Genomic DNA, 23,125 nt, shown 5'->3' on the forward strand with positions numbered 1-23,125 from the left:
GAGCAGCATTCAAATTCTGCATGCACTATTTATTCTTATTATCATCTTAGAAAAGTTATTCTTCCTTTCTAGTCCTTAGTTTTCTATCTTTCTTATCTCTTGGACTAGAGGATATCAATTCAAAATTCTAAAAACTTTTATAAACCTTCTAATATTCTATTATTATTATTATTATTATTATTATATGAGAGTAATAGAAGTAATGAAAATGAGGGACAGTGTTGTTTAATGGATGGAAAGCTGGTCTTAGAATCAGGAAGATCTGGATTCAGATCCTATCTCTTGATTCTTGCTGGCTGTTGAACATGGAAAAGTCAGCTAACCCTCTTCATCCTGGGCAGCTCCAATGAAATCACAGGTCAGACCTCAATAAAAGAGTAGCTCACATTTCTGTAACACTTTAGCATTTATAAAACCCTTTCAACCCAATAACCTTAGGAATTAAGTAGTCCTATATTCTTATTCTCATTTAATAAATGAAAAAACAGACTTAGAAAGAGGAATGACTTACTTAAAGTCATACAATGAGTGTTAAAGTTGGTATACAAGTCTTGTTCTATTGACTTGAAGTCTAGTGTTCTTTCCAATCATTCTCCTGGCACATTCTACAGTTGGCCATCCTCTATTCTAAGGTCCTTTCTGTTTGTTTGTTTTTGTTTGTTTGTTTTTTTTAGGTTTTTGCAAGGCAAACGGGGTTAAGTGGCTTGCCCAAGGCCACACAGCTAGGTAATTATTAAGTGTCTAGGACCAGATTTGACCCCAGGTACTCCTGACTCCAAGGCCAGTGCTTTATCCACTACGCCACCTAGCCGCCCCTCTAAGATCCTTTCTAGCTATAACAGTCTGTGTTCTAATATTTGAACTTTTGGGCAAATGGCCTAGTGCTTCAAATGTGATCAAAACTTTTTACAGAGAAATTTGGACTAGATCCCTTTGTTTTCATGGCAAGGATGTAAAGTGAACAAAAGGCATTTCATGAATGTGCATTTGGAATTTTTTTATGTGGATGAGTTTTTATTTTCACATATCAAGCTTTTCTTTGACAGTTCAATTTGTAAATTTCCACATCCCTAGACAAGCCTGGTTTCCCTCCAGAAATTCATCAACTTTACTCCTAAATTTCCTAACTATGGCAAGATTTGTGAGAGGCAGTCCTGGCATTTAATAAATGTGAAATGTAATTTGAGCTTCACTTTTATGCTAGAGCAAGAGCCTTATAAAAATATAAAATTCTCCATTGATAATTCCTTTTCCCCAAAATCAGGACTTTTTAAAGATCCCTCCATTGTAAATATACAAAGATGAATTATGGGCCTAATAAAATGTATATTTGGAAATAAATGTTCCATACACACAGGAAATCAGGCTAGCAGCCAGGCCTAGTGTCCTGTGGGCTTTTTCATCTTTTGACATATAGGCAGAAATAAGTTGTTAGGTAATGCTTAGGTCTCTTTTCACTCTGCTAATCAGTTTGCCTTTTTCACATCATTTTAAAAGCATATTATTTTTCTAGCTTCTTTATTGGGTTTGTGAAGAAAGCCTGCTTTGTTGGACTCTGGACTATCTAGGTTCAAAGATAGCTGGGGCTTCTATAGGAAAAACAGTGGACTTGGATGAAGTTAGACAATGTAGTTTTGAGTCATTCTTCCTCTACTTACTAACTTGGAGGCAAGTCACTTCACCTGTCAGTTTCCTTAGCTATTGTGCAGTTTGGTATTTTGCTTCTTTTCCTTTTGCATATTGGCAAGTATTTGTATTGTATTTGTAGTAAATGGAAGGATCTGGGTCAGTAGTTTTGACCTCTGTCCCCTCAATCCAGGTACTACCGTGGCTGTGGCCCTACAACCATGATGCCATTGTTCAATTGGTTTAGGGCCCATAGGGCATGGGAGCTAGCTTTCTAAAACTAATTTGGGATTTTGGGAGAGATCCATTGATTCTGAATGTCAAGATTTAATATTAGATGGTGACTGCTCTTGTGGGATAGATGATAGTAGAGTAGTTTAAAACTTTGCATCATGAGATTCATTTGCGAAATCTTTATGAAATGTTACAGTTGGCCTTTCCAGATTTATAATATTCCCTTTCTAAATTTAAATAGAACTGCTCACACATTTATAGTGTCATCAGATTTAAAGTTTGAAGATATATTAAGAGTTTGTCTATTTTAATTCTGCTTATGCCCATCCTCCTAAACCCTCCACTTTTATCACTTTATAGGAAATTGAGACCCAGAAATTGAGACCCTACTTTCTCAGTAGAAAATGGAACTAGAATTGAAACCCAGTTCCCAATAATACCAAATCCTTTGCTCTTTCTACTATAGTCTATTGTAGACTCTACCAAACTTCTTTCCTTCCCTCATGTCATCCTTCCAACATGCCTTTTTTAATGCTGTTGACTATCCCTGAAATAATCTCTTACATCTCTACCTGTTATAATCTTTCTTTTCCTTCAGGGATTAGCTTAAGTGCCAGCCTTTTAATGAGGCCTTACCTGTTTCTTTTCCCTCCTTTAAACCTCCAGCTAAAAGATAAGTAGCTTCTTCCTGGAATATCTCACATCACTCTTTATACCTATCCTATGAACTTATATCTTGACTTTTATGGTCATTATATGAATATTTGTCTTATCCCATTAGATTATACATTTCTTCCAATCAGGGAATTGTTTTATCTCATCTTACCTCTACCAATGTCTAGTAATGTGTGTAAACACACATACATACAGTCAGTCTTCAACTTTTCTGGGAGAGAGTTCCTAAAAAATAGTACAAAAGTCAAAAATACAAATGTTACTGCAGTGAACCTATGGAAAATAGGAATTTAGGTTGTCCAGATTTCCAAAAACTGAAATCTTTTTTGTCGAAAAATATACTTTTTTTTGTTTTTTCTTTTAGGTTTTTGCAAGGCAAATGGGGTTAAGTGGCTTGCCCAAGGCCTCACAGCTAGGTAATTATTAAGTATCTGAGACCAGATTTGAACCCAGGTACTCCTAGCTCCAAGGCCAGTGCTTTATCCACTATGCCACCTAGCCGCCCCAAAAATATACTTTTATGCATAGAATTCTTTATTTAAGAAAAAAACATTAATTCTGATAATGCGCACTTTTCCTAACCTAGTAACCATGAAATAACTCATTAAATGCAGTACACAAAATAAAATTGGTAACATTTTTCTCACTAGTAATTTTTTAAAACTCTATGACTTTTGTACCAACATCTGAATAAGAAAAATTGATTTCAGAAAATATTTACTTTTTATACCACATGAAATCTACAGTACCATAAATACTGTACAGCAAATAAAATTCTTAACACTAAAAATGTTTTTAACCTGAATCTTACTTTCCAGTGTGTCAAATGGCTATGTGAGGGTTTTGTTCCCTTAATGTGCACTTGAGGAATTATTTTAGCACTTTCTGGAGCAGTTTCATGAACACTTTTGTGAACACTTATCTCCTTTTTGCAGAGAGTGCAAATCATTGATTCATTAATACCTAACTCAAGTCTGATAGCAGTTGTAGACATTCTAGCATGGAGTTTATATAGTATCTTTATTTTCTCACCAATCTGCTTTACTAACTTTGCACACTTGGACTTAGAACCCAAAAGACTTGCACTACAATTGGGGAACATCAAAACTTTCATTTTAAGACAGACAATGAACATATGCAACCAAATGCACAGGACCCTTTATAATTAGGATGAATAAAACCAGGCAAGCTTTAATTCTGCTTATGCCCATCAAGCACCTAGTAGGATACCAGCCTACTCCACAAACTTGTGCACATTGTACCTTCTCATTTACTGTGCGTAGCTGTGAATATGTGTGATTGCCAATGTGAAAATGAAAGTGAGGTTACTGATAAGATCACGTGATTGTTTGAAGTTGCAAAAATTAAAAAGTAAAATGTTGAAGATTGACTATATATAAACCCCAACCTGTGATTTCACTTAGATAGGAGAGCTACTAGTAAAGAACTAACTCCCTCTACCAATTTAGACCTGCAACTATTCTTTAATTTAAAGTCTCAGAGAGTGGTTAGAAAAAGGTTAAATGATATAGATAATTAAAGTCACGCATTCAGTGGGCAATATAGGTAGAACTTGAATTCAGTTCTTCAAACCAGTTTAACCAGCTTTCTATGCCATGATGCCCTTCAAATTATATGTAATTGGTGGCTAATAAATCTTGGAATAAATTCATAGTAAGGACCAAGAACTATTATAAAATTCTTTAATTTAAATATTTTATTCATAATAAAATTCATAATGCAAGATAACTCTTTTTCCAAAGAAGAAAACCACCAAAATGTCCTAGAGGGGGAAAAATAGCTTTTGAATTTGCTCCTCAGTGTTTCCTTTTTGCTCTTTTTTTTTACTTTCACATGCATATTTCTCTGTTCAATTACTGACACAATTTAGTAAGAACTTATAATTATCCTTCATCTCCTGGATTCAGACCAGAATCCCACACTACCTTACATAGGTTAAGTGAATAAGTTGCTAGGGATTCTTTTTCTATATATTTGAAGATGATCATCTGTTAGTCTTTGTGTTTACTCTTTGCTTTCTTCATAGCTCTGTATTATTGGACCTTGGAAGGAAAAGTATGTCTTGAGTGATGGAAGAGTATGCTGTTTATTCTTCCAGTCAAACAAATGAGACTTTTAGTGTTTCATTGTAGATACTGATTAGCTTTCAAGTATTCTTTCTTTCCTTTCTTCTTCTTAGTTGTATATTGGTGACTATACTTCCCTGCCAATAAGTTTCTATGATATCATACTGTTTGTATTCCTGCATGGGAAGAAGTTACTGATAACTCATATGAACTTTCTCATTTATAAGAGCAGTTAGAAGGAGCATATATAGACAATACATGAGAAGGAGCTGAATATAATGGTAAAGTATAGTAAAAAAAAATTGAGTCAATGAGTGATAAAGGAAAGTACTGGGAGGAAGAAAAAGGAGAGGAAGAAGGGGCTAAGATATTTCACATAAGAGCCAAGAAAAAGCTTTTTCAATGGAGTGGAATGGGGGGAAGGTGTGGGGGTAATGAGTGAGTCTTCATTCTCATCAGAAATGGCTCAGAAAGGAAATAACATACCCATTTAATAGGATATAGAAATCTATCTTACCTAGAGAAAAATGAGAAGGGATGGGATAAGGGGAAATGGGGGAAGGGAAGGGGAGAATAGGTGATAGAAGAGAGGAAAGATCATGGGAGAGAGGGTACTAAGATACATCACACTTTTGAACAGGGACAGACAGGGTGAAAGGAGAGTGAGAATAGAATAAATGAGAGTGGGAAGGATTAGAGTGAAGGGAAATACAGCTAGTAATAGCAACTGTGGGAAAAATATTGAAGCAACTTCTTTGGTGGACTTAGAATAAAGGCAACTCATCCCAGAGACAAGAGTCATTGGAATCTGAACACAGACTGAAGTACATTTTTTTCTCTCTCAATATTCTTGAGGTTTCTCAGCTTTTTGGGGGGAAAGGGGGGAGTTTATGTTTACTCTCACAACAAGATTATTATAATAAGATAAATAAACCAAAAAAGGAAAAATATGCTATATAAATGATATAAAATAGTTACAGAAATCAAACAAAATAGCATATGTAAAATATATTGTAAATTTTTAAGTGTACTGTAGAATTATTATAGGCATTCCCTTCACAATTTATCTCACTCCTTCCATGTATACTCGTCTTATTCATCTCTTGCCCAGATTTTCTCATATAGAATATATTCAATGCAAAAATGATATCTAAGGAGTTCCAGTAATATTGAGTTCTCTATCTATTGCCTTTCATGCATATTACTTGATTACTTTCTCACAAATGAATGGATAACTGAATTTAAAAGAATTTAATAAGCACTTAATTTGGTATTAGGGGTACAAATACAAATATGAGACTATCTCTTCTTTCAAGGGACTTACAAGTCTTAAAGGGGAAAACAACATCTAATAGGGAGTGTTGACCAGGAAATGTTTTGTTCTGGACAGTCACAATGGTGGGTTAAGCCATAGGGTGTTCTATTAAACATACCCTTTCAAGAAAACATAATTGTAATGATTTTTTTTTTTGCTGTTACTAGTACAAAAGGTGGAGGAAGGCAAACATGAATAGTAAGATGACTGAAGTGAAAAATAATTGAATTTTGGTTCTTCTAGTTATAGTAGACTCTCAACAGTCAAGACAATGTGACTACAAAGAAAGAGTTCCAAAGTAGAATGATTTAACTTCTCCAATGATGATTCTCTGATATTCTGGCTATTTTGCTATTATTATGAGAGTGTAGTGGGCTTAAGAATCAGGAAAACCTGGGTTTAAGTTTTGTCTCTGACATACATTAACTATATCAACCCATTCTAGTCACTTAAACACGTTGTATCCAGGCAAATCTCTGCAGTTACTGATCTGCCTCAATAGAAGGATTTTTCTCATAGGGAATTAGTCATATTGAATGACATCTTAAAGTCAGTATATCCAAAACTGAACTCATCTTTCCTTCTAAACCCTTTCTTCCTTCTTTCCAGTTTCCTATTACTTCCAAGAATGCCACCATTCTTTCTTGTCCCCCAGGCTTGTAACCTAGGTTTCATCCTTAATCCTCACTCTCCACAACTAACCAGTTGCCTAAGTGATGTCAATTTTTTTTTCATAATATATCTTGAATAACCTTCCTTCTCTTCTCTAGCATTATTGCCACTATTGTGCTAGTCCCTCATCCCTTCATGCCCGGGCAATCACAATACATTTCTGTTTGTCTCTTTGACTCATATATCTCCTCATTCAGCCCATTCTTCATCCACTTATCAAAGTGATCTTCCTAAAATGAAGGTCTGACCATATCTTCTCCCTAGTCAACAGATTCCACTAGCTCTCTCTTACCTCTTAGATCAAATATAAAATCCTGGGGGCAGCTAGGTGGCACAGTGGATAAAGCACCGGCCCTGGAGTCAGGAGTACCTGGGTTCAAATCCAGCCTCAGACACTTGATAATTATTTAGCTGTGTGGCCTTGGGCAAGCCACTTAACCCCATTTACCTTGCAAAAATCTAAAAATATATATATATATGTAAAACCTGTTTGTCTTTTAAGATATTTCATAACTTAACCCCTTCCTATCTTCCCAGTCTGCTTACTCCTTTCATTGTTCCAGTGACAAGGAAGCAAGGCTTCCTTGCTAGTTCTGGCACATGTTAAAAGCTTAGTATATATGCTTATTTTCTGACTAACAATCAGAGCAATCATTTTTTCCTTAAATTTTTAATGTTTTTTTAAATTCATGTAAAAACAATTTTAACTTTCATTTTTTTTATAATTTTAAGTTCCAAATTCTCTTCCATTCTCATTAAGAAAGCAAGCCATTTGATAAAAAGTATACATGTGCAGTCATGTAAAACACATGTCCATATTAGTCTTGGTATGAAAGAAAACATACCAAAAAGAAGTAAGAAAAATAAAATTAAAAAAGTATTATGTTTTGATCTGTATCAGATTCTATCACTTCTTTCTCTGGAGGTAGATAGTATTTTTCATCATAGTTCTTTCAGAATTGTCTTGGATCTTTGTTATGCTGAGAATATTTAAGCTCTTCACCGTTGATCATTGTACAATATTGCTGTTACTGAATACTGTGCTTACTCTACTCTGCATTAGTTCGTGTAAATCATTCCAGGTTTTTCCTGAAAGCATTCTGCTCATCATTTTTATAACACAATAGTATTTCACCACAATAATATATCACACCATCTTTAATCCCTTTCCAAATGATGAGTATCATCTCAATTTCCAATATTTTCCCACCACAAAAAGAGCTCTTTTAAATGTTTGTGTATACATGGGTCCTTTTTCTCTTTTTTTTTAAAAATCTTTTTGGGATACAGATCTAGTTAGTTATGTTGCTGAGTATGCACAGTTTTACAGACCTTTGGATATAGTTCAGAATTACTCTCCTGATGGTTGGATCAATTTCACCAACAGTGCATTAGTGTCCCAATTTTCCCACATCCCCTCCAACATCTGTCATTTTTCTATTCTGTTATATTAGCTAATCTGATAAGTGTGAAGTGATACCTCAGAGTTGTTTTCATTTACATTGCTCTAATCATTAGTGTTTTAGAACATTTTTAATGATTATAGATTACTTTGGTTTTTTCCCATCTACAAACTGCTTGTTCACATCATTTGACCATTTTCCAATTGGAGAATGATTCATATTATTATAAATTTGACTCAGTTCTCTGTATATTTGACAGATAAAACCTTTATCAGAAAAGCATGCTATACACTTCATCCCAGTTTTCTGCTTTTCTTCTAATATTGGATATGTTGTTTTATTTATGCAAATTTAAAAATATTTAATATAATCAAAAAATCCTTTTTTTATCCCATAATGTTTTCTGTATCTTCTTTGGTCATAAATTCTTTCCTTATTCATAGATATGACAAGTAAACTATTCCATGATTCCCTAATTTGTTCCTGATATCACCCTTCATATTTGACCTTGGTATATGGTATGAGGAGTTGTTCAATACTTTGTTTCTGCCAAACTACTTTCCAGTTTTCCCAGGACTTTGTGAAATAGAAAATTGTTGTCTAGATCTTTACATTTATCAAAGCCAAGATTACTATGATCATTTACTACTGTGTATTATGTACTTGATTTATTTCACTGATCCACTACTCTATTTCTTAGACAGAACCAGATTGTTTTGATGATTACTGCTTTGTAATAGTTTGAGATCTGATATGGTTAGACCACCTTCCTTCACACTTTTTTTCATTAATTCCCTTGATAGTCTTGACTTTTTGTTCTTCAGATAAATTTTATTATTTTTTCTAGCTCTGAACAATAATTTTTGGTAGTTTGACTGGCATGGTCCAGAATAACCTAGATTAATTTAAGTAGGAGTGTCACTTTTTTATATTGACTCAGCACGCCCATGAGCAATTAATATTTTTTCTAATTGTTTGGATTTTATTTTATTGGCAGGTAGACTCCCAACTATTTTATATTGTCTACAGTTATTTTAAATGGAATTTCCCTTTCTACCTTTTGCTCCTGGGTCCACACAGCTGGGTGATTGTTGGTTGTCTGAGGCCGGATTTGGACCTGGGTGCTTCTGGCTTAAGTGCCAGTGCTCTGTATGCCACCCAGTCGCCTCTACTATTATTATTATTACTATTTTATTTTATTTTGGGTCTTTTTTTTTTTTTGCAGGGCAATGGGGTTGGGGTGACTTGCGCGGTGTCACACAGCTGGGTGATTGTTGGGTGTCTGGGGCCGAATCTGGGCTTGGGTGCTCCTGGCTCCAGGGCCAGTGCTCTGTCCACTGCGCCACCTGGCAATACCTACAATTATTATTTTTTTATTTTAATTTCAATTTTTTCCTCTCCCCTTTATCACTCATGCGGTTCTGTATTTTTTGGGGGGAGGGGGTATTATGTTTACTCTTAAAATGAATATTTTAGTAATATATAAAAACATTATTTGTACAAAATAAGAATAAATAAATAAATAAATGATAAAAATAATCTAACAAAAAAATAAAATTGTTCTCTTTTCATTCTGCTGTCTCTTAATTTGTAGAACAGGTTCTACATGTATGAATATGGAGCTTGGTTTGATAGAAATTCCTTTACTTCTCCCTTAAATTGATGCCTCTTTTGAATTTCTAGGAAATTCAAACTAACAGACTATAAGTACTAATTGTTTGCAAGGACTGTCCAAAACTGTCATAGTAATGGGTAGAATGAACTTATCCCTAAAATTAAATCACTCAGTGTTTGGTACAGTGTTACTGCAATTTCTTAATCCTCTACTGAAATTACCTTTGCATTGGTCTCTCTGAAGTTCGTGACTTTTCATACTAAGCTAGATTTTAGATTTAATTCCATTCTCTTGCCCCCAACATAGCCCAGAACAAGTGAAGTAATTTATCTATCTCATTAACAGTAATTTTTCAGCTATTCTTTTCTCTTGCACACACATCATATTAGAACTTTTCTAGCTGCTGAAAGCTGTTGTAGGAAACTTGGCTTTGAGTAAATACTCGCCTACGAGGAAAACAGGAAAATGATTTATGATGTTATGCTTCTGTTGCAATGATTCTTTGAATATAAAGCACTGTACTTCATCACCTCTTTTTCCTCACAGTCCTCTAAGTGATGATTCTTGTACTGAAAGAAGCACAGAAAAATTTGATATATCAAACTTTTTATTTTTTGCCACTATAACTCTCATTTTTCAAGCTCTGTCAAAGTTATAAGGAAAAGGTCTTGCTTGATGGTCTATCTTGACCTCTATACACTATTAAAAGGCAAAATGTATTGCTTGGTTTTAGTCTTGAATTTTACTATCTTTAAACAGTTGCCAATTATAGTTGAAGAAAAATGCTTATCTGTAAGAAACAAAAACTCTAATCAGTTCAAGTAAATCTTGACATTTGTAAATTATGAATGACTTAAAATAATTAATTACTATCTTTGTCACTGTGAACAAAATGATATAGCATCATATAATGAATGAGCTAAAAAGGACATGAGAACATAGAGGACAGAATTTTAAAATATTAAATATTATTTGAAGAGTATCTGAGAGGATACCTAATTCAATTTCTCAATACTCTCTATAAAGTTATTTACAAAATTGTTGAAATATTTAGAGGGTAATAAAAAGACTGCTCTGACTCCATAGATCATTAAATAACTACAATGTTTGATGGCCACTGAAAGTTTATCTCTTGGTTAACTTTGGATAATTGAATGTTTTGTTATTGTTCTTATCATTATTGGGTAATTGTTGTTTTTGCACCTAGGATCACTTAATTTTATTTTATTTATGGTGGGGTGGGTGGTGGAGAGCAGTCACTAATCTTATCTTTACCCACTAGGGAACAATGATTCAGTTTCCTGGATGGAAGTGCATCATTGATGGAATAATGGAATAAAATACTAAATAAAACACTGATTATAGGATCTGTGGGTCTTGGTCATTTGAGATAGACTTACCCATAGCCAATCCAGTTTGGTTAGTTTACTATGTGGTAAAATTGATCAAAGGAAAGGAACCTGAATGTATGGTGTCCTTCTGCCAAATTTCCAGAAGAACTGAAAAGTCCTCAGAGCTGTTTTCATTCTTTGGAGTGAAAGTTTTACCACAGAACTACCTTTGACAGATTTTCATGCCAGTAAATGTTTTTGTTTGTAAAGTCACATATTCAAAAAGAGTAAAGTGAAAAACCTGAAAAAGGGAGCCCTGTAAAAAAAAAATGTCTCATGTAGATATTATAAACACAACCATAATGATCCTCATTGTGGAAGGAAGTTGGTGGTATAGCTTAGATACAGCCTTGAAATAACCTACATTCTATATCACCTAGAATCTTAAAACTGTAGATAGTATAAATATTATTTTTCAGATGAGGAAAACTAAGGTTCATGGAGGTTAAAAGACCTATTCATAACTACTCAGTAACAGTACATAGACTCAAATCCAAAAATGTTCAACTCCTAACTATTTAATGACTCTTGAACTTCACAGTGTTTCTGTTTGACTGATCCCATCTACCCCTGATTTAACAAAAAGCCTTTAAAAATACTCATGTATGCCTGATGGTACTAATGACCTTTGGGAAGGCTCTTGGAGAAAAGTCCCAAAGTATCCAACTATCAATCTTCCTTGTCCTTCCCTCCTCCTCCATGTTTTTTTACTACAAAAAATTAGTATTTTCAAATTGGAAATGTTTTAAACTCCATGGATGTTTGAGTAAGATGCTTCCAAATTAAAAAGTTTTGTTTTATATGGAAAATAACATAGTTTAGATTAGTATTGATAATTTTAAAATATTATTCAAAAAGAACCTGTACATTTTACTGGATATTTATTACTTGTGATATATATAAGGATCTCTCCTTTTATTTCATTGGAAAATTCATTTGTGTATATAAAAAATGATGTGGCAAAAAAAAAAATCATCCCCTTGTGACCAAACTGGCAATGAACTTGCATTCTACTGCCTAGTCTTTGAGAACTGGTATCCCTTTCATTCTAGGGATGATACAATAGAGAATGTTAGTGAAGAGCCCATGAAACCTTAAATGCTTAATTTTCTTTTGCCTTTCTTGTTGTGTACTGAAAATGATAAACCATTTACTAGAAATTTAATAGCTATGTCTTTTGACTTTAACTGTGGAAATATTTTGTAAGAGTTGATGTGGTATGCCATAAAAATAGCAATGAACTGGGAGTCAGAAGATTTGAGTTGGAGTACTGGATCTATCATTTATCAGCTAGGTGGAAAGTCTTTAGGTCAATTCAGTTCTTCTCTCTGAACATCATTTTCCTAATCTATAAATTAAGATGAGACTGTTTTACTTCCTACAACACAGAGTAGATGTGGGCAAAGTACTCAGTAAACCATAGAACACTATGTAAATATGATCATACTGTTATCTTCTATGTCCTACTATAGTTTACTATAATTATCCATCTGTAGTTGTTAGTTATTGATCAACTTGTGTTCTTCAAGGAACTGTCTTTGAAAGAAAGAAATGGAGCCTCTGTCTATTTCTATCCAAAGAAACAAAAAAAATGCAGATACATACAGAGGGACAAAAGATGAGAGTTAGAAGTTATTTCTTGAAGAGGAAAGAGATATTAAATTAATTTCCTCTCTTCTTATAAGCCTGTTATGAAGCAGTGTATTTTTTAAAAAAAAGCTTGAGACCCTATGAAGAGCTAATTATTAGAAGCTTAGTTGATGAAAACTCTTTCCTTTTTTATTGCAGAACATATGTGTAACTGCAGTACAGTTGGAAGCCTGGATGGGAATCATTGCAACCAAACTACAGGGCAGTGTGAGTGTCTTCCAGGCTACAAAGGACTTCAGTGTGATGCCTGCAAGGAGGGCTTTTATCCAAACAGTACGGATGTCCAAGGACTCTGTGCCTTTTGTGACTGCAACTTCCATGGAGCAATTGGTCCAACTTGTAACAGGTAAGCAAATGAAGGAGAAGGTGATACTGCTTCCCAGAGAAGTGAGGTCACTTGGAATGTGCTTTAGCTGATTTCCCACATGGAATCTTAATGTTCACAGGGAGAAGGAAGTCTGCTTTACATCCAACATGGGACAAAGTTGTGAAGGTCTACCATTTAATCAGCATTTATCTTACTTTGGTCAAAGTTTCCCCTGATATTACAGTTTTCCACTCTGTTCACTATAAATGTAAAATGATGACTGATATTTGACATTACTAAAATGCTATTGCATCTGTTATATTATATGATTCTCACACCACACCTATGACATAGGTAAAGAAAATATTATTATCTCCAGTTTATGGATTAGAGAATTAAAGTTCAGAAATAGTAAATAAGTAACAGACTAGTACAAGAACCTGGCTCCTTTTATTTCCAGTTACAGATAACCCAGAAAATAATTATATTGCAATTCTTAGTTAAAATACAGTATGAATGAATTCAAGATACAGATTTTGGAAGACAAAATGATTTGATAGAAGGAGCACTCTATTTGAAGGCAGAAAAAGACCTGGGTTTAGGTTTTAACTTAACTTATGCTGGCCAAGGCACTTAATCTCTCTGAACAGTTACCTCATCTGTAAAATGGTAATAATAGTACTTAACATTAGTTTATCTATAGTATTATTATGAAGAAAAAAACTTTATTAAAGTGCTATGTAAAGGGCAGCTATATGGTGTAGTGGGTGGAACACTGGCCCTGGAATCAGGAGAACCTGAGTTCAAATCCAGACTCAGATACTTCATAATTTCCTAGCTGTATGACCTTGGGCAAGTCACTTAACCTCATTGCCTTGCAAAAACAAAAAAAAATTGCTATGTGAATGTAGACTTATTGTTAATTTTGGCCTTTATTTCCTCTATTCCCCAGACAGAGACTATACCTCTATCTCTGACCAGCCACTTAACAAAAGATCAGGTGACCTAAGTTCTAATTTCAGTTTTACCAACAACTAGATGTGTAACCTGGGGCAAGGGTCATTTTATTTTTCTGAATCTAGATCTTCTCTGTTAAAATGAAGGAGTTGAAGTCCTGATGGTCCATGAGACTGTTACTTGAAAGAAATATGAAGACAAAATCCTTTCTTGCTAAGACAATAATATAGTCTTTGTATATTGAATTGGTGGTCTGTTCATCATTTTCTGACTCATTTGTCATAAAATGCAAATGTCAGTGACTAGAGTTAAAGCAAGTTGTAAGCCAAAAGATAGTCAAACCCTGTGGACATGAGGCAACCTTGCAATTACTACTTCTTTTACCTGAATTCTAGTTCACAAAATCAGAGTATAGTGGATCAGGAAAGGAAATGCTTCATTAGGCTTGCCACTACTAGGGCTCTCCAAATGTTTAACTTGTAATGCATTGATGATATATGGGACATTGCTTTCAAAGAATTTGCATCCTGTTGGATTGTTCATTTTAACATAGAAATCATGCTATACAACAAACACTGGAAAAGAGGAGATGCAGGGAAAAAAGAAGGGGTAATGATCTTTTTTTCAAGTTATGTGAAGGGCTGACATATGGAAGACAGTATTTTTCTCCTGCTTAGCTCTAGAGAATATAAGTAGGAGCAAAGGGTGGAAGTTTTAAAGAGGCAAGTTTTGGCTAAGTATGAAGAAAAATTTTCCTAATAGGTTTTGAAAAATGAAAAGCAGGAGTCTGGAGGACTCCTTGTTGGGAATATTATAAAAAAGAAACCTGCTTAGATTTGAATATCTTGGATGAAATGAGGCCTCAGAGTCTATTCCATCTTTGATATTTGAAGATGGTCTGTGAGTATCTGTCTATCTACATATATATGTAATAAAGTATATTACAGTTTATAAAGCATTTTATGTGTTCAAATCTCATTTGATCTTTATAATGGCACCTTGAGATAACTATTATAAACCCCTTTTTTATTTTTTTAATTTTTACTTTTTTTTAGGTTTTTGCAAGGCAACTGGGGTTAAGTGGCTTGCCCAAGGCCACACAGCTAGGTAATTATTAAGTGTCTAAGGCCGGATTTGAACTCAGGTACTCAGGGCCGGTGCTCTATCCACTGCACCACCTAGCTGCCCCTAAACCCCCTTTTTTTATAGATCATGAAAATGAAGCTCAGAGAGCTCAAGTTCCCTGTCACACAGCAAGTGGCAAATTGAAGCATGAGTCTTCTCTTTCTTTGTCTGTAGGCTCTTTCTACTACACAATGCAATCATAAACCAAACTGATTGAACATGAAAAGAATAAAACTGGTAACAAGCTACATCCTTTTCTCAGTCTTTTTTTACTGCTGTCCTTCCCCATCATGGTTAAAAAAAGCTGACTACTCTGGATAAGACAACTTAAGCCACTGATTCCTAACTTCAAAAATTGCTTTGTCATATCTGACTTTGTGATGACTTCTATGAAATTCTCTAAAGAATAACTGAAAAGAAATCTGTAGTCTTGAAAGCTAAAGCTTTTTGTAAGACTTTGATTATATGTTGTTAATACACAGTTGGAGTTTCAGAAAACTCATTCTTGGATAGTTTAGTCTTTTCCTAATTTAAATGGTAAACTAGCTTTCCCATAAAGTCTGAAGCTCAATTTATGCTAAGCTATAGTCCTAAAAGGAGCAGCTAGGTGGTACAGTGGAGAGAGAGTCCATGGCCTAGAGTCAGAAAGACTTCTCTTCCTAGGTTCAAATGCAGCCTCAGATACTTACTAGTTGTGTGGTCATGGGCAAGTTGCTTAACCCTGTTTACCTTAGTTTCCTCATCTATAAAATGAGCTAGAGAAGGAGATGGTATGGGGGGGAAATTACAGCACTAATACTTGGTTGGTGAAGTTGTATACTGATTCAGTTGTTCTGGAGAGCAATTTCTCCCTATGCTTCACTTTTCCTAAATCTATTCTTTGCTCTCATCAAGACCTAAAACCCTCTACTACTCAGTAGAGTACTTTTTCAGGTTACTGCCCCCCCAACTTTCCTTCTTCAATATTAACTCTAAAGGTTAGGTATCACCTACAACTCAACTTTTGCTAAACTTTTAATTGTGTGAGTTTATTCCTGACTATATGTAGTTTTGACTCTTAAATAAACTGATGCTCACTAGGAGAAAGAAGTAATAATACCAAATACATGTACCACTTTTATATTGTATCTTGCTGTGAAATCCAGGAATGATTTGCATCTAGGATTCTTAATCACATTTTACTCAACACTATGAATAATAGTAATTTGTTGTAATCTGATTTGATAATCTTTGAAGATTTTATTAAAAATCTAGGAAAGGACTGGATTGAAGAAACTGAGACTTCAAAATATCCAAAAGGCTGTTATATGGAAGTGGCATCAGACATGTTCTTTGTGCCTTCAAAAGGCCAAAATCCTATGGGAAGAAGTTAAAAGGAAACAGATTTCTGTTTAATATAAGGGTAAATTTCATGACAATTAGAGCTATCCAAAAGTGAAGTGCACTGCTTGATCAAATAATGAATATCTTATTACTTGAAGTATTCGAGCTGAGGCTGACTGAATTTTCCAGAAATTATAAAATTGTTTCATGTAGTCAGGAAAAGACTTTGACTAGATCACATCTCAAGTCTAGTTCAATTCCAGCATTCACCAAAAATTACTTGATCACTAAAAACACAATTTCCATTTGAGTAAACTTTCTATAGGATGTTGTTCACCAATCATAACAAATCCCATTCTATCTTTTATTCTAGGAAAATAATGCAATTCTTTTTCTTTTTTTCTTTTTTTGAATTACAAAGATTTTATTTATTTTGAGTTTTACAATTTTTCTCCTAATCTTACTGCCCTCCCCCCCACCCCCCACAAAAGGCAATTTGCCAGTCTTTACATTGTTTCCATGGTATACATTGATCAAAATTGAATGTGATGAGAGAGAAATCATATCCTTAAGGAAGAAACATAAAGTGTAAGAGATAGCAAGATCAGACAATAAGATATCAGTTTTTTTCCTAAATTAAAGGTAATAATCCTTGAACTTTGTTCAAATTCCACAGTTCTTTCTCTAGATACCGATGGTATTCTCCATTGCAGACAGCCCCAAATTGTCCCTGATTGTTGCACTGATGGAATGAGTGAGTCCATCAAGGTTGAACATCACCCCCATGTTGCTGTTAGGGTGTACAGTTTTTTTCTGGGTCTTCTCATCTCACTCAGCATCAGTTCATGCAAATCCCTCCAGGCTTCCCTGAATCCCTGTCCCTCCTGGTTTCTAATAGAACAATAGTGTTCCATGACATACATATACCACAGTTTGCTGAGCCATTCCTCAATTGAAGGACATTTATTTATTTCCAGTTCTTTGCCACCACAAACAGGGCTGCTATGAATATTTTTGTATGAGTGATGTTTTTACCCTTCATCATCTCTTCAGGGTATAGACCCAGTAGTGATATTGCTGGATCAAAGGGTATACATTTTTGTTGTCCCTTGGGTGTAGTTCCAAATTTCTCTCCAGAAAGGTTGGATGAATTCACAGCTCCACCAGCAATGTAATAGTGTCCCAGATTTCCCACAATCCTTCCAACAATGATCATTATCCTTTCTGGTCATATTGGCCAGTCTGAGAGGTGTGAGGTGGTACCTCAGAGAAGCTTTAATTTGCATTTCTCTAATAAGTAATGATTTAGAGCAATTTTTCATATGACTATGAATTGCTTTGATTTTCCTCATCTGTAAATTGCCTTTGCATATCCTTTGACTATTTGTCAGTTGGGGAATGGCTTTTTTTTAAAATTTGACTCAGTATTCTGTATATTTTAGAAATGAGTCCTTTGTCAAAAACATTAGTTGTAGAGATTGTTTCCCAGTTTATTACATTTCTTTTGATCTTAGTTACAGTGGTTTTAATTTAATGTAAACAAAATCATCTAGTTTGCTTTTAGTGATGTTCTCCATCTCTTCCTTAGTCATAAACTGCTTTCCCTTTCATAGGTCTGACAGGTAAACTAGTCCTTGATCTTTTAGTTTGCTTATAATGTTGTTTTTTATGTCTTAATCCTGAAATGATTTTGATCTTATCCTGGTATAGGGTGTTGGTCTAATCTAAGTTTCTTCCATACTAACTTCTAATTTTCCCAGCAGTTTTTATCGAAGAGTGAATTTTTATCCCAATAGCTGGACTCTTTGGGTTTATCAAACAGCAGATTACTGTAATCATTTCCTGCTATTGCACCTAGTCTATTCCACTCTATTTCTTAGCCAATACCAGACAGTTTTGATGATTGATGCTTTATAATATAATTTTAGACCAAGTAGGGCTAAGCCACTTTTTTATTACAACTTTTTCTAACTCATAAATTATTAAAGTAATTTTTTGGAATTTTGATTAGTAGGGCACTAAACAGGTAGCTTAGTTTTGGTAGAATTGTCATTTTTATTATATTAACTTGACCTATCCATGAACAGTTGATGTTTTCCCAGTTATTTAAATCTGATTTAATTTGTGTGAGAAGTGTTTTGTAATTGTTTTCAAAAAGTCTGATTATGCCTTGGCAAATAGACTCCCAGGTATTTTATATTGTCTGAGGTTACTTTGAATGAGATTTCTCTTTCTAGCTCTTCCTGCTGTATCTTGCTAGTCATATAATAGAAAAGTTGAGGATTTATTTTATATCCTTCAACTTTGCTAAAATTGTTAATTGTTTCCAGTAGTTTTTTGGATGATTTCTTGGGATTCTCTAGGAATACCATCATGTCATCATGCAATTCTTTTTATTTATTTTATTTATTTATTTATTTTAGGTTTTTGAAGGCAAATGGGGTTAAGTGGTTTGTTGAAAGCCACACAGCTAGGTAATTATTAAGTGTCTGAGACCAGATTTGAACCCAGGTACTCCTGACTCCAAGGCCAGTGCTTTATCTATTACGCCACCTAGTCGCCCCCCATGTAATTCTTTTTAAAAAGAACTTTTCAGATCTATAATATACCTAATTTTCCTTTTAGATAATAAAATAATGTTTCAATATAACGACTTAATTTTTTAAAATCACTGAAAACTATAGACAAAAATGGTCTCCTTATTCCATTTGAGTTAAAGAAAATATTTCCAACACATAGTGTCAAGAACTATGCCAAACCAAGCATAGTGTATGGAATACTGGACTGTGCTGGGTTAGAGTTCTGATTCTAGCTGCAATTTGGGACAAATAAATTGTTTCACTTCTCTGTCACTTCTGTAAGATTAGTAGTTTGGAGTAGAAGTTCCTTCTAAGTGTTAAAATTCTGTCTTCTAATGTCTCTTCCAACTTGAGATCATACTATGAATTGAAGGCAAAACTAGACTAAATTTGTAACTTAAGACTCCACTTAAAGAAAATAAAGAGCCTAATTGAGTTTTGTTAGAAAAAAGCAGTGGATTTCATGATTAAACTCAAGTGATGCAAGGCTAAGAGTCTAGAAAGCTTGTATATTCTTTTAATATATTCATTCTTAAAGCACCTATTCCTTTATAATTCATGACATTTCTACTCAATCTACTAATTATTAACTAGACATCTGCTATAGTCATCTGAAAAAATTATCTGACATACTATCACTGTGATTGCAATCATCACTCTTATTCTTTTGTGGCATTTTTAGTACATTTTCTATAGTTTTATATTGCAGATTCCTATTCTGTAATTCAGATTATTAAAACTTTTCCTGGTGCAGTAAAGAATGTTTAAAGGCAATTTTTGGAAGTTAAAATTTTATTACTGGAAAATTTTAGCAGATGCCTTGTCTATTCCAAAAGATTGGTTTTTTAGAACCAGAAAGTTTATCTATCATCCTTTCTGTAACCAGCCAAATTAGTAAAAATATAGTATTAACTATCACATTGTTGATTCATCCAACTTCATTGAAATGAATCAAGGAAAATGTCTTTAAGAGTTTTTTGCCAAGGACTCTGCTGGCCACTAGGAATGCAAGTTCAAAGAACAAAGACAGTCTCAAAGAACTTGAGTTCTAGTTGGGGAGATAACACACCAAGGGTCACAGGGAAAGGGCTCTTTGGTCTAGAGAGTTACAAAGATGATGAGGAGAGCTTTGGAGAAGTAGATTGATACACTTCATCTATAATGCCACAGTTAGAGGAGATATAAAGGCAATTGGTGATTGGAGAGTAAGGAGTGAAGTGAAGCATAGTTGAGGTTTTTCCTCAAATAATGATCTAGGTAGACCTAGTTACTACTCAGCAGAATGAGGTCCCAGGACAAAAGTTCCTCCCAGATGGCAAGGCTGGCCAGAATGACTTTGGAGGAGATATTTGGAATGAAGTGCGCTCAACCCATTTCCCCATAAAGGGAAAGTGAATATAGCACTTCTCTTGAGCCTAAAAGTACAGAAAGTTAGTATTTTCCTCTTGATATAAAAGGGCTTCTGTAGAGTAGTCTCCACTGCTCTGTTAAGCCTCTGCTTTATTTTCTGTACAGTGTGTAATTTCTTTTTCTAAAAGGAGAGGTAGTGTGATATAGATTAGTGAAACTGGAAGTTGACCTAAATCTGAGTTTCAGTTCTACTTCCCATTAATTTTATGACCTTGGGAAAATTTCTTTGTGATTTAATATTTTTTGTCTATTACAGATTTATGTCCATGTGCCTTGCCTACTTCAAAAGGATATTGTTAACAAATGATCTTAAATGACAGGGAGAAACAAAGCTCTCTCTATATCTGGGTATTTACTATTACTATATAGCTATGCCATTATTATTGTGTAACCTGAAATCTACATCCAAATTTTTTATAGTTCCTTTGGTTAAAAGTTCTCCTTGACATATTGTTGGATTCAGTTATTTCCATCTAGCTCCATTTAAAATCTTCAAATGTGTGAGTTGGAAGGAACCTTAGAGTAAAATGTTAAAGGTGACAGTGACTTTATAAACTTTCTCATTTTAAATGATGAAGCTGAAGCCCTAAGAACCTAATCTAATTCAGGTAATGAATTAGTGAGAAAAAGTTCAAGTCTCCTGGATCTCTTAACTGCAAGACTTTTCCATTTTATCATGTTTCTTTATATAAAACTTGCCATGAAAGGTGTCTGATTAAAAATTTTTACCAAATCACGTAAGTGTTCATTGAAAGAAAGCTATATGGGGATTCTGAGAAGATAGAGTAAAAGATTTCTTAGGGTAGCTCTTCCTCTTCCACATAGACTAGTTATGAAATTAACTAATTAACAAATTAAGAGCCCCAAAATATATAAATCAGAGCAATTGTAAAGAAGAAAAGTAAAAGAACCTATTTATAATTGTTAAAGAAAGTCACTGAAACCCAGTTTATGAGCCTATCACTTTTTTTTTTAGGTTTTTTGCAAGGCAAATGGGGTTAAGTGGCTTGCCCAAGGCCACACAGCTAGGTAATTATTAAGTGTCTGAGACCGGATTTGAACCCAGGTACTCCTGACTCCAGGGCCACTGCGCCACCTAGCCGCCCCTTTAGCTCATCACTTTTTTACCTTTCCCTGTGCATACACTTCCAAAATCACAAAGCATAAACAAATATAAAAGGATATTATAAATACTTTGTTTATAGATCATAATGCAATGATATTATTAATAAAGAAAAGAAATATGAGCAAAAGGTACAGATGTAAATTAGAGGATGATTAATGATATTCAGAATAATTTAATGAGTTAAGGAATAGATAATTATATTGAAAATATTATCAATGTAAAAACATACCAGAATGTAGAAGACATAGCTTAATCAATCCTCAGATGAAATGTTAATCTCTGAGAATTTCTATTGACCAAATAGAAAAAAAAGGATAAAAATCCACTGAGCCTGCAATTTAAAAGACTAATTCTAGGGGGGAAAAATCACTTAGCCCTAAACAAATACAAAAGAAATCTTTTAAATTAGAGAATTTTATAAACTAAAAAGACCTAGAAAATTGATCAACTAAGAACTGTATTAGTTCAACAATGAACAAAATAAACTTAACAATACTGATTTTTAAATTGATTTTTTTAAAAAGAGTGAAAAATCAAATTGCCAAACTATAAGGGACAAGGGAAATTTACAATGAAGGAAATAGAATTATCAAATAATAAATACAATGTATATAACAAAACTTAAAACTGATAGTGTTTAGAAAATTATAAAACACACATAGTAACAAAAGACAGAAATGTTAACTCAGACTCAAAAAAGAAAGAAAACTACAAATTATTGAAAAAAAAGGATTTACAGTGAGAACTTAAATATAGAAAAAGTAATATCTGTTACAAAATTATTCTCAATAATAGAGAAAACAAGCACTCTACTAAGCTTCTTTTATGAGACAATTTGGGTTCAAAACAGAAAAATGCAGTGTAAACCAGAGAAAGAGAATTATATATTTGCATTGGCATATTGATAAAGAAGTTTAAAATAAAATCCTATCAGCATAACTATAACATATATACAGAAAATACTTCTCTAAAATAGTGATCAAATTAGATTCATTTCCATAGATGTAAGAATGTTTACCATTAGAAAAAGTCACTATAATAAACAAAAGTAAGAAAACCAATTAGTTATTTAAATATATGTAGGAAAATTTTTTGACAAAATGCAGCATATATTTGTGTTTAAAAAATTCTTGAAGTTCAGGTGTGTAAATTCAATATAATGAAAGGCATATGTTTAAAATTAAGAACTTATTATTAGTAGTGGAAAAACACATATGCCTTTCATTATATTAAAAAATGACCTTTGCACACCTGCACTTCCCCTGTACAAATGGATTAAAATAAGGGATGACCCCTCCCACTCCTGATTTGACATAATTCCAGAAAGCTAACTGTAACATTAAAAGAACAAAATTAAAATTATAAACACAGGAAAAGTTGAGATGAAATTCACTATATTCGCAGATGACATGATGGTATACTTGGAAAACTGCAGAGAATAAATGATTTTTTGGTTCTTCATTCTCAAAGAAGATCATGACATCAAGGAAGTGATGCCATGACAAGTACATGGATTTGAGTGAGAGGGCTGCTGTGCTAAGTTACCAGCCTCACTTTCTCCTCCAGAACCATCTGGATCCAGGGTCCTGCTATGTATGGATCAGAACCACTGTAGATGGTCCTGGATGCC

The 23,125-nt window shown here is 33.9% G+C and overlaps 1 protein-coding gene across 1 annotated transcript in view; it reads left to right on the top strand.

Annotated features, from left to right (window-relative positions):
• MEGF9 (multiple EGF like domains 9) overlaps positions 1 to 23,125 on the top strand; it is a 124,524-nt gene that overhangs the window by 63,631 nt on the left and 37,768 nt on the right. The window contains exon 2 of the mRNA XM_074211714.1: positions 12,807 to 13,014. Within this exon, the coding sequence (XP_074067815.1) occupies positions 12,807 to 13,014 (208 nt within the window). The remainder of the gene's footprint in view (positions 1 to 12,806; positions 13,015 to 23,125) is intronic.

This window comes from Macrotis lagotis, chromosome 1, assembly GCF_037893015.1.
Source record: "Macrotis lagotis isolate mMagLag1 chromosome 1, bilby.v1.9.chrom.fasta, whole genome shotgun sequence".
Lineage (NCBI taxonomy): Eukaryota > Metazoa > Chordata > Mammalia > Peramelemorphia > Peramelidae > Macrotis > Macrotis lagotis.